Source organism: Rana temporaria, chromosome 5 (assembly GCF_905171775.1).
Source record: "Rana temporaria chromosome 5, aRanTem1.1, whole genome shotgun sequence".
NCBI classification, from domain to species: Eukaryota; Metazoa; Chordata; class Amphibia; order Anura; family Ranidae; genus Rana; species Rana temporaria.
In genome coordinates this window covers 412,032,664-412,045,363 of record NC_053493.1, presented here as the reverse complement: position 1 = coordinate 412,045,363, position 12,700 = coordinate 412,032,664, and the positions used below count along the sequence as shown (strand labels likewise).

At 45.5% G+C, this 12,700-nt stretch overlaps 1 protein-coding gene across 1 annotated transcript; it reads left to right on the top strand.

The window, feature by feature from the left end:
* Positions 1 to 3,184: 3,184 nt before the first annotated feature.
* LOC120941352 (forkhead activin signal transducer 3-like) lies at positions 3,185 to 12,130 on the top strand. The gene is made up of 3 exons (XM_040354689.1): positions 3,185 to 3,445; positions 8,056 to 8,160; positions 11,255 to 12,130. The coding sequence occupies exons 1-3, from the start codon at positions 3,185 to 3,187 to the stop codon at positions 11,945 to 11,947; spliced, it is 1,059 nt and encodes a 352-aa protein (XP_040210623.1). The 3' UTR covers positions 11,948 to 12,130.
* Positions 12,131 to 12,700: the final 570 nt, after the last annotated feature.

Below are 12,700 nucleotides of genomic sequence, written 5' to 3'. Positions count from 1 at the left end.
TATAGGACTAAGGGTTGCGAGTCTCCGTCAGCAGTGGCAGAGCACTCTACCAGAGCAGTTGAAGCCTCATAGGCAACACATTCAAAAGAGCCTATGGTGCCCATCTGTAGAGGGGTATCGTGGTCTTCCCAACATTCCTACTCAAACTTGACAGAATAGACCCCGGGGTCCTGTCATCAGGGAACTTTGTAGGAAGGACTATTCAGTCCTCTGTCTCATCCTAATTAGAGGATTGGTTGGACAAGTAGATCCCCACCCTGTCAGCTAGTTATTTATCACTAGTATGCTGCCATGTTGGCATCAGGAAAATGAAAAATTGTATCAAACACTTACCGTAATTTTCCTGACGCCAAACCATGGCAGCATATGAGCCCACCCATGTGCGTTCAAAGAATAGGGTGGGGCTAACCATGCCTTAATTTATGCTATTCACTGGTCATGAGGGAGTGGTCAAGAGGCGGAGCTCTATCACTAGTATGCTGCCATGGTTTGGCGTCAGGAAAGGAAAATTACGGTAAGTATTTGATACAATTTTCCATTTTTGCTACAAGCAAGAGGAACAGATATCTTCAAAACTGACCCCCAATATCCTTAAACCAATAAGTAGTATGTTTTATTTAATTTTCATTAATAATAAATATGTATTAATCCTTACTTAAAGCGGTTGTATACCCGCAATGATGTTTTTTTTTTTTTTTTTTTCATCTGAAAGGCAAAAGCCATAAAGAGCTAGTATGCACTGCATACTAGCTCATTATCAAATACTTACCTCGGAACGAGGTGAAGAGAAGTTACCTGGTACACGCCAAACGAGATGTCATCTTGACTCGGCGTGTCTTCCGGGTATCGCCGCTCCAGCGCTGTGATTGGCTGGAGCGGCGATGTCGTCACTCGCCGTGCATGCGCGCGGGAGACTTCAATCCGGCAAGGTCCGGCGGCTGCCGGCCCTTTAGCCGAGGATCGCCGCTGCGCATGCTCCGCGGCAATCAGCGGCGCATTGCGAGCGGAATATCTCCTAAACTGTACAGGTTTAGGAGATATTCTTTATACCTACAGGTAAGCCTTATTATAGGCTTACCTGTAGGTAAAAGTAAAAAAAAAGCCTATACAACCACTTTAAGACTTCCTATTTAATATCAACAATAATCACTTACTATGTATTCATAGTTTTTACCCTTTCAGTATTCATTTAGTTATTAGTAATGAACCTTCCATGTTTAACGGAGTCCTAAATATTACTGAGTTTGTTTTTACTGAGAAAGATTTTTCAACACATTTCTCGAAAATCATCAGGAATTAATCTACTTCTAGATATAATATAATAATATAACATCTAAATATTTATATTGGTTTTATTATATATACCGTATTTATCGGCGTATAACGCACACTTTTTTCCCCTTAAAATCAGGGGAAAATCGTGGGTGCGCGTTATACGCTGATCCCCGCTGTCTCTGAGTGCCGCCGAGCTGAGTGTACTGCGCACTCGGCTAGGCTCGGCCACGCTTGGCTCCGCCCGCAGCCACGCAAGAGGAGCCGAGAGAAGCCAAACACACCGGAAATCCGGATCTGCACAGCTCGACCGAGGCACCAAACTAAAATATTCACCATCAATTTGCTCTACAAGTTTATTAAATACAGGGAACTTCTAGAAAATGACCCTCACATAGGCTAAAAGGCTGAAAATCATCTGGAACAACAGGAATATCAACAGCAAATTCAAAACATCGGGCTAGATTCACAGAGAGATACGACGGTGTATCTCCTGATACCCCGTCGTATCTCTGACTTAGGCTGGTCGTATCTATGCGACTGATTCATAGAATCAGTTACGCATAGATATGCCTAAGATCCGACAGGTGTAACTGTGTTACACCGTCGTATCTTAACTGCAATTTAAAAATGGCCGCGGGGGGCGTTCTCGCTGATTTACACTGAGAAATATGTAAATCAGCGAGATACGGCAATTCACGAACGTACGCGGACCCGACGCAGTGTTGTTACGACGTTTCCGTATCGGTTTTCCCGGCGTATACTTACCCCTGCTTCTATGAGGCGCAGCCAATGTTAAGTATAGCCGTAGTTCCCGCGTCGATTTTTGTTTTTGTTTTTTTTACGTTGTTTGCGCCGATTCAGAAACCTGCGCGCCGCAAGTTACGCTCAAGCCGAAACCACTGACGTCCTAGCGAAATTTTGCGGACGGCGCATGCTCATTTAAATCGGCGCGGGGACACGCCTGATTTAAATAGTTCACTCCCCCTAGCTGCGGAATTTGAATTCCGCCGGGGGTTTTACGATCCGCCGCCGCAAGTTTGGAGGTAAGTGGTTTGTGAATTACCCACTAGCCTCTCAAACTTGCGGCAGCGGATCTTAAATCACATAGATCACGCGGATCTAAAGATCCGCTGATCTATGTGAATCTAGCCTATTGACTTCAATTAATAAATCAAACAGACATAAAAAAAATCCAAATGTATGTAAAAAATGCAATTAAGTTATAAGATCCCCCCAACAAATTTACCTTTCCAAGTTAAAAATAAATACAACTAATTACCAAAATGCAAAATGAGTAAATTGGACAAATAAAGTTATTAAAAAATAATATAAAACTATTTTGACAGTGAAGATTCAGTAGTTGAATATTTGGAATAATGAAGCTTTGAACGTACATCAAATTCAGGGTTGAAGGCGTTAACTAATTTTGAATGATAAAAAAAAACATTTTTTTTTAAATAAAAAGGTAACATTAAAAAAGGCTCAAAAAGTAATTCTGAGCTTGGTAAATGTGTCTATAATTTTATACAAAATGTAGAAAATTAAAAATTGATAACAAATCTTAATTTTTTATAATTAGTAAAAAAATCAAAATTACGCATGTGATATAAAACAAAAAACACTATATCCACACATTCTATATACAAAACTTAGTATATGTAAATGTTATACACACCATCAGCTTATAGTCAACGCAACATATACATAACAATCCACCCCCAACATCTCAGCCATGAAACGTTCTATAAACTTAATTGAATGGATGGAGAGGGGCCCTCTGCAGTAAGGGAGGCGTCGCCCCTTATGGTCACAGGTGCATTTACATTATAAAGCCCAGGGTGGGGGTCCCAGCACTATGAATACCTGGCTGTCCCCACACACACTCACAACACACCACACCAACCAAGCCATGGATTACCCACGACATTTCTGGGACCCCCTCTACAAGCCAGTCCCTGAGCCACACAGCATAGACAGGATCCTGGCCGACATTCAGAACTGTCCTGGGAAGGTCAAAGGAGGCCATGAAGAGCCCGACACCACCGATGAGCTCAGCAAGAAGAGTAAGAAGAAGAATTATCAACGCTACGCCAAACCACCCTACTCTTACTTGGCTATGATCTCCTTGGTCATCCAGACCTCCCCCGAGAGGAAACTCAAACTGTCCCAGGTAACCAACCTTCCATTATAGGGCTTCTTGGGGCTTTAGGTCAGCTAGGGGGGGGGGGGGTGACACTGAAACCAGCTCAGAATACTGTAAGGACTTGTCAGGGGGCATTTTTTTATTTTCAGCAAAAAATGTATACAATTATTTAAAAAGAAAATAATTTTCTGGTAGGCCTATGAAGGCTGAACAAAAAATGAAATTTATTAAAAATAAAAGTTCTAGAAGTAGGGTGAATTGTCAATGTTATATATATATATGTAATTTTTTTATATACCGTATATACTCGGGTATAAGCCGAGTTTTTCAGCACATTTTTTCGTGCTGAAAATGCCCCCCTCGGCTTATACTCAAGTTACCTTTTTGCGCCTTATCTCCCGGACTTTGGAGACCCAGTACCGGCCGACCTTAGGTCCCCTTGGCACACATGTAGCCCCACTCTTCCTCTACAAGTGTGCAAAGTTTGTTATCCGGAGCAGGCCCGGACTGGGGCAAAAAATAGGCCTGGGCATTTTGGATTGAGCAGCCCATGACATGCTAACCAGCACCTCCGCCAGAGAGCACGGGGGGAGGTGGAGAGCACAGGGAGGGCGGTGAAGGGCATGGAGGGATATGGAGAGCAGGGGGAGGGAGGTGAAGAGCATGGGGGGGAGGTGGAGAGCACAGGAAGGGTGGTGGAGAGCATGTGGGGAGGTGGAGAGCACTGGGGGGAGGTGGAGAGCACTGGGGGGCGACAGAGAGCATGGGGGAGGTGGAGAGCACTGGGGGGGTGGCAGAGAGCACTGGGGGGTGGCAGAGAGCACTGGGGGAGGTTGAGAGCACTGGGGGTGGCAGAGAGCACTGGTGGGGAGGTTCAGAGCACTGGGGGGTGGCAGAGAGCACTGGGGGGTGGCGGAGAGCCCTGGGGGGTAACGGAGAGCCCTGGGGGGTGGAAGAGAGCACTGGGGGGGTAGCAGAGACCACTGGGGGGTAGCAGAGAGCATGGAGGGAGATAAGGAGCACTGGGGGTGGCAGAGAGCACTGGGGGTGGTGACAGAGAGCACTGGGGGGGTAGCAGAGAGAATGGAGGGAGGTGGAGAGCACTGGGGGGTGGCAAAGAGCAATGGGGGTGGCAGAGAGCACTGGAGGGTGGCAAAGAGCACTGGGGGGAGGTTGAGAGCACTGGGGGGTGGCAGAGAGCACTGGTGGTTGGCAGAGAGCACTGGGGGGAGGGGTAGCATGGAGTGAGGTGGAGAGCTCTGGGGGTGGCAGAGAGAAATAGGTGGGTGGCAGAGAGCCCTGGGGGAGGTTGAGAGCACTGGGGGGTAGCAGAGAGCATGGAGGGAGATGGAGAGAGCACTGGGGGTGGCAGAGAGCACTGGGGGAGGTTGAGAGCACTGGGTGGCGGCAGAGAGCACTGGGGGGTGGCAGAGAGCACTGGGGGGGTGGCAGAGAGCACTGGTGGAGAGGTTGAGAGCACTGGTGGGGAGGTTGAGAGCACTGGGGGGTGGCAGAGAGCACTCGGGGGTGGCAGAGAGCACTGGGGGGTGGCAGAGAGCACTGGGGGGTAGCAGAGAGCATAGAGGGAGGAGGCAGAGAGCCCTGGGGGGAGGTTGAGAGCCCTGGGGGGAGGTTGAGAGCCCTGGGGTGGCATAGAGCACTGGGGGGGTGGCAGAGAGCACTGGGGGGTGGCAGGGAGCACTGGGGGGCAGGTTGAGAGCACTGGGGGGTGGCAGAGAGCACTGGGGGGAGGTGGAGATCACGAGGAGGCAAAGAGTATGGGTGGTGTAGGAGGAGCAGTGGGGGCGGCTGCATATAAAGCAAACATTTTCTCCATCTCCCTTCTGCAGTATTGGAATGCCTGCTTTTCCTCAGGCATTCCAATATTGCAGAAGAGAGATGGAGAAAATGATTGTGTTCTGCTATCCGGGCCGGCTTCAAGTTGTCAGCAGCAGGTGTCTGCTCTGGCTCCTCCCCCTCGCAGTCGTGCCGCCCGGCCGTGGGGAGGCCGAAGGCTTCTCATCTAGCTCCTCCCCCCTCTGTGTTTACGTCCCCAGGGCGGTTGCGGAGAGGCTAGATGAGCGGCGCGGGCTCAAAGAGCCTTGTGCCCCGCTACTAGGACTTGCAGCCTGGTGGCCGCGGCCCACCGGGCGAATGCCCAGTTTGCCTGATGGCCAGTCCGGGCCTGGTCCGGAGGACCAACGGCCGGGGAGCAGCGTTTTTTTAAACCCGGTGACCCCTTCCATAGACTCCCATGTTAAACGGTAATTTCTCTGGTGACTTTGGGGACCCGGTACTGGCCGGTCGTAGCTCCCCTGGACCCGGAACTTGGCACACACGTAACCCCATTTCTTCTCTACAAGTGTGCAAAGTTTGTTGTCTGGGGAACCAGACAAAGCCGGGCACCCATTCCATAGACTCCCACTTTAAACGTCATTCTAGTCATGGACACAGTGAGGCATGGGCACAGTGAGGCATGGGCACAGTGAGGCATGGGCACAGTGAGGCATGGACACAGTGAGGCATGCCCATGGACACAGTGAGGCAAAGTGAGGCACAGTGAGGCATGCAGATGGACACCCTAGGCTTATACTCGAGTCAATACGTTTTTTGTGGCAAAATTAGGTGCCTCGGCTTATATTCGGGTCGGCTTATACTTGAGTATATACGGTAATTTAAGCTTCTGACTGCCTCTGTTATATCTGCAAGATACAAAACTCAGATGACCACATAATGAATTCCAGGAAAAACTTGTTTATTTTCCACCTCAAATTTTCATGTATATAACATAGTATCTAGAGCCAAAACTTTTTTTTTATGTAGTGGGTCAGATTTTTGTTGCCTTTGTATGGCGCAATAAGCCTTAAGCTGTCCTAGGTATATTATCCACAACAGATTAGTTATACCAATTTTTTTTCCAAACAAAATATGGGAAGAAAATATAAAGAACAAAAATGAAATCATATAAACATTTATAAAAAAAATACCTAAGATGGTTTATTTAGTTGCTTTATTGTTTGTATTTTTGTTGGTTATGTGATTTCATTTGTGTGTTTTTCTTCCAAATTTTGGGTCCTTTTCATTTTTTATCTTCCTTTTTTTATATTGTGTTTTGAGAATAATGTTGATACAATTGAAGGTGTAAATTATATATGTAAGGACGGTGCAGCTAAGGCCTTTATTATTATTGCTCTTATTGGGTGTAACCAGTGCTTTGAGGACATATGTTTTCTAATGATTTTATAGAGAGAAGGGTGTTTTGCATTTTATTTTGAATTTTATTGCTGCTTGTGTCCCAGCTAGGGAGATTTCCCCTCTATATTTGCCCTGTGATCCCCAAGTATGAAAGTGAAGGGAAAATACAAAATATTAGGTTGTCACAGAACAGGAATAGAAGGGAAACCTTTCAATGAGGACAATTCACCCTGTGGTAACTGTATAACTTAGGATTTACCTTCATCTCCCTTGAAGGTATGGGAAAAAGGAAATTTCTCCAAAGAGCCAATGACAACATAAAAAGAACCAGTCCCTACTTCATCCAAAATGCAAAAAGTTTTTTTTAGATAATCCTTACTTTCCCAGGTATGTGCTCCTGTTTGAGAATTTGATTACAGGGGCTCTCTGGGCCAGATTCACAAATGAGATACGACGGCGTTTCTCCTGATACGCCGTCGTATCTCTGTTTCTATCTATGCGACTGATTCATAGAATCAGTTACGCATAGATATCCCTAAGATCCGACAGGTATAATTGTTTTACACTGTCGGATCTTAGGATGCAGTACCGCGGCCGCCGCTGGGGGGAGTTTGCGTCGTAAACCAGCGTCGGGTATGCAAATTAGGAGTTACGGCGATTCCCGACGGATTTTCGCGTTCGCTACGTCGCCGCTAGTCTAGTTTCCCGTCGCAAAGTTAGTCGTTTTTTTTGGTGCCCTAACTTTAGTCAGCAAGTGTATTGCTGTCTTAAGTATGGCCGTCGTTCCCGCGTCGAAATTCAAAATTTAACGTCGTTTGCGTAAGCCGTCCGGGAATACGGAAGTACGCTACGCGCGTCGCTGTTCAAAAAAATTACGTCACGGCGCGCAAAGCACGGCGGGAGTTAGGAAACGGAGCATGCGCAGTAGGTCCGGCGCGGGAGCGCGCCTAATTTAAATGGCACACGCCCATTTAAATTGGCCTGCCTTGCGCCGGAGGCCGCCGGCGTAGTTTTCATCGCAAGTGCTTGGTGAATCAGGCACTTGCGATCAAAAATTACGGCGGTGTAACGTATCTAGGATACGTTACGCCGCCGCGATTCTACGTGAATCTGGCTATAAGTTTTTATCACTGTCTGGAAAAAATTTATGGACAGAGAACATGGAGGCCTCCAACACCAAGCTTCTTCAGAAAGTGCTAGCTGCCTGCCCAGTTCAATACAAGCATGCACAAATTGTTCTGGCTATACCCCGACTTCACTTTCTACATGCTTCATTTAGGAAGTATTGTAGGACAGATGGGCTCCTGGAATATTCAGGAGTTCTACATTGAGGTCTCCTGGTGAGGGTCAAAGCTGAAAAATGGAGCAATGTATTACTCATATAATGTATCAGGGCTTATGGTCATGCTCATTCACTTACAACTATATTTTTCTCCTGGCAGATCCTCCATGACATCAGCACCCTCTTCCCTTTCTTCAAGGGGGATTATCAGGGATGGAAGGACTCTGTTCGACACAACCTATCCTCCAATGATTGTTTCCGAAAGGTAAGGACTTGGTGCTCTTGGGATGTGATGGTGGCGGTGGTGATGATGGGCTCTTAAGGTTTTAAACCTGCAGGATAGTCCTCATAACACAATATAATTCATGGGATCTCTCTAGGCTAGTGGTTCTCAACACCAGACTGTTGCCGTGGCCTCCCTCTTACCAGGCTTCCCGTCAGCTATAGATCCCTTAATCTCCCAGATTGCCACCTCTCCTCCCACAGTGGCCCACAGTGCCCCTCAACTTCTCAAAGACCCCCCGAGAGCCCTCCTGCCCCCAATAGTGCAGTGCCACCAACCTTCAACAGTGTTCCACAGTGCCCTCCAATCTTCTACAGTAAACCTCAAGCCAGCTACAGATCCCTTAACCTCCCAGAGTTCCACCCATCCTCCCACAGTGGCACACAGTGCCCCTCAATCTCTCACAGTCCCCCCAGACCCCCTGAGAGCCCTCCTGCACCAACCTCCAACAGTGTCCCTAAAAAGCCCCCGGGCCTCCTAGAGACACCCTCAGCCTTGCCATATACCCTCAATTTCCTCCAGAAACCTTGTCCCCTACAGGGCCATCAGGTCCACTCTAACCCCCTCTAGAATCCCAATCTCCTACAGTGACATCCAGCTCCATCCAAAACCTTCTTGACCATTTCCAAACATATTTTGTATCCCCATGATTTAATTGTGTGACTATAAACTTTTTTTCCCCTACTATTGAGAAGCTTCTGGAAGAATTTACTGGGCCCTAGTCTCAGTAGGGTTGAGAACCCTTGTTCTCTGGCAGCTATTAATACTTTCTGTATCCTGTATTCTGGATTTGTTCCATTTCTGTTGGGGATCTGTCGATTGTCTATTTTTTAGACATGTGCCTTCGTTTTTCGTCCGAATGCATTTTTGTCCGAATTTCAGGGATTTTCGCGTTTGTTTTAACAAACGAAAAAATCGACATGATGGTGACAATAGCGATCTGTGTCTATCGAATCTGTGGTTGAATGTGCCTAACCTAACTCTATTAGTCCAAGATTATTCGACATAGAGAGAAAAGATTTGACATAGAGAGAAAAGACATTATTATAGAGACATGAAGATTCGACGAAGCAGCTAAAAACATACGATCACCACAAACGGACATTTATGGTTAAATGCTCCCCCCACAGGCTATAGAAGAATTCTAATGTTGGTTGACTAGTAATAATAATTAATAAATATAATTATTACTAGTCATACAACATTAGAATTTTACTATAGCTTGTGGGTGGCGCATTAGACCGGAAATGTACAATCGCGCCGTTGTACAGTTTAGCTGCTTCGTCGAATCTTCTTAGAACATTCGACAGACACCATAAGCCTTCAATGACAGATTCGACCTTAATTAATTCGGATTTTCGGACGAATGCATTTTTTAACTAAACAAAATAAATAAAAACGAATTTCGGGAGTAATTAAATACATTTATTCCGAAATGAAATTCCGAAACAAAATATTTCAGTGTGCACATGTCTACTATTTATAATAAATTGTATATTTATGGTTATATATAGTGTCAATTGTCTAATTATGGAGCTGCCGTGGAAATTTTCTTCAGTTTTTAAGGGACATAATTTGACACTTCATAAAGTCCTCCAAGTGGGAGTGGAACTTCCTTTAAATTGTTCTTTTCACATTAAGTTGGTTTATTTTTTTTAGGCTAGTGTTTTTATACATCACCCCTGGAACTTTCAATAAGAAATGTTTGTGAACTGAGAATGGAAGCATTGAAAAATACAGTGAAAGGGAAAGTAACATTTTTTCCCTTTCATTATAACTAAGCCTGCAGATTCAAGGAGACTTATGCCGCGTACACACGATTGGAATTTCAAGAAAAGTTCGATGTAAGTTTTGGTCGGAAATTCCGACCGTGTAGAGGGCCCCATCGGACTTTTTCTGTCGGAATTACCGAAAGCAAAAATTTAAGAGCTGGTTCTCAAATTTTCCAACGGGAAATTCCAATCGTCTGCAAAAAAAACACGCATGCTCTGAATCAATTTGACGCATGCTCAGAATCATTGCACTTACTTTTTCTCGGCTCGTTGTAGGGTTGTACATCACCGCGTTCTTGACGATCCAAATTTTGTGTGACCTTGTGTATGCAACTCAGGTTTGAGCCAAAATTACATCGGAAAAAAATCCAAAACTTTCTTGTGGGAATTTCCGATCATGTGTACGTGGCATAACATTATATTTTACTCAAACATAAAAATTATTTTGATGATTATTTTTTGGGATTCTCCTACTGTAGGCTCGGTGTCTCTAGCCCTGCTGAGTCACACAATGGATGACACACCCAGTATGACACAGTAGAGGGAACTTCATTTGCAATCAATGTTTTCAAAGAAAAATCTTCATGGCAGAAACACAAAGCCAGAGAACATCTATTGTATCCACTCTGTATGTGCAGTTTTCCACATCTCTGTTTTTATACCCTCCCCCCCATCCTTCCATTATCCATCTTGATTCAACATATTGCATCATTATATTCTTACATATGGCCATTCCAAGGTATTGTCCCCTCAACCACAGGTTATTGCCACCACCCCTTATATAAGTTTGGCCCCGTCCTTTCAGCACAGGATACTGTCTACTCCCCCAGCGCAGAGCACTGTCCTATCTCCTGGTGCAGGGAATTGCCCCCCCTGCAGCGACCCATGCCCCACTATTCACCTCCAATTTTCAGATCACCAGAAGCCCCACATTTGTTGTATTTATTTACATAGAATTATATACAATTTTAATAAAAAAACAACTCCAGCTAAAATCTTAGCACACACTCGATAGGGGACCCAACCATTCCCTACTCTATATAAAGCAAAGAAGAGAGTTCTGGTTGGAGTTTTACTTTTGTTAAACCAATTTTCATCGCTGTTAGTCTTTCATTATTTGCTAATTTCCGACATATCTTAACCAAATAAAATATATCAATTTTGAAAAATAGGGACAGATCCAGGAAAATTATTTTCCTGATAATTATAAATAGGTCACAGGGTTTTGTTACCCTGACCTGTAATAGATTTGTGTGAATATGCTGTCCCGGCTTACGCCTCTAACGTCTTCTCTCTCTTTGCAGGTCCTGAAAGATCCACTGAAGCCGCAGGCTAAAGGCAACTATTGGACGGTGGATGTGAGCCGGATTCCCGCCGAAGCCATGAAGCTGCAGAATACAGCGGTCACCCGGCAGGAAGTCTACCCTTATGACCTGGCTCCTTATATTCTGCATGGACAGCCCTACATACCTTTAGACTTTCATAACCCCCATCCTTCAAATGAAAATACTACAGTCAGAGGAGAAGCAGAAGCTCAATCCCCAGTACAAACCCAGCCCCCAACTGTACATCCTGCCTCAATCTTCCCAATGATCTTATGGAACCTTCCAACATCAAACTCCACTGGCGTGGCCCCTAATGTGGTGGCCCCTCCCAGCATACACCCTCTCCTGCTTTTTTCCAACTTCCCCTCACTTTCTCTATGTAACTACATGTCTTCCCCATACTCAAGCTCTACCTATGCAGAGCAGAGGGATGTCTACCCCCCCAATCTGAGACCTCAAATGCCTCCTGTGCCTAGACCCTCTGAAGCCAGAAATTCCCTGTCAGAGTATCCTCCCAATACAACGGTCTTTGACGTCCCCGTATTTTCCCCACACAGGGGCTACATGTCACCTCAAAACATGTATGGGCAGCATTTACCTCAGGTTGGCATGTATGGGCAGAATGTATCTCCCGGTGGGGCGTATCCAGGGTACAGACCCAATAGTTACTGATTGGTCAGGGGTTGAGACAAGGCTGGTTTTGGGGTGTTCACTTTTGTTCCAAGGACTAGCCGCACTTGAAGCCTTACCCAATAAAATGGGCACCCAACTCTGCACGTGGCTCAGCAGAGGTGGCGCCAAAAACAAGACATACAGTCCAAAGGCATTGGACCACATGTATATATCACAATCATTTTGTATCTTCCATATCTGTATTCGCTTCAAATAAATTTGAATATTTTTTTACTGAAGTTTGGCATCAGTGTTGCAATTCTTTCATGGGTATCAAGATTAGAACTAATCATACTCTGTATAAGGTAGATATCAACTGCATAGTTCTAAAAAGGAGCAGTCCATCCAAATGTGCCATTTCACTATTTGGCTAATGATGGTAGGTTGAGCTCCTTGAGAGGGTCCTGTATCCACCAGCTCTACACACCAGCTGTCCTCATAAGGGGGTTCCCAACTTCCCACCATCCCTCCACCATTTTTATTTATTTTATGTTATGTAGAATGTGACAGAAGGTGCTGGAACATGCAAAGGGTGGACACCAAAAGTCCCTAAGTGGACAGGAAAAAAGGCTGGGATTTTTTTGGCCAAGAGATCTCAATGCGCCCATATCTAAGATATATATGACATCCGGGATCACTTGACCTATAACTAAAATATCACTTTTGGCCTGATGACCTGACGTGATTGACGCCGTCCGTGTACATATCCCAGTGTGCATTGCTCCCAAGTACGCCGCAACGACGTATTGGTTT

What these genes read in the sequence shown, in the direction of transcription:
- LOC120941352 (XM_040354689.1), top strand. Translation starts at nt 3,185, where the DNA reads ATGGATTACCCACGACATTTCTGGGACCCCCTCTACAAGCCAGTCCCT. An exon ending in GGAAACTCAAACTGTCCCAG is followed by an intron (nt 3,446 to 8,055) that starts GTAACCAACCTT and finishes TTCTCCTGGCAG; the next exon opens with ATCCTCCATGACATCAGCAC. An exon ending in CCAATGATTGTTTCCGAAAG is followed by an intron (nt 8,161 to 11,254) that starts GTAAGGACTTGG and finishes CTCTCTTTGCAG; the next exon opens with GTCCTGAAAGATCCACTGAA.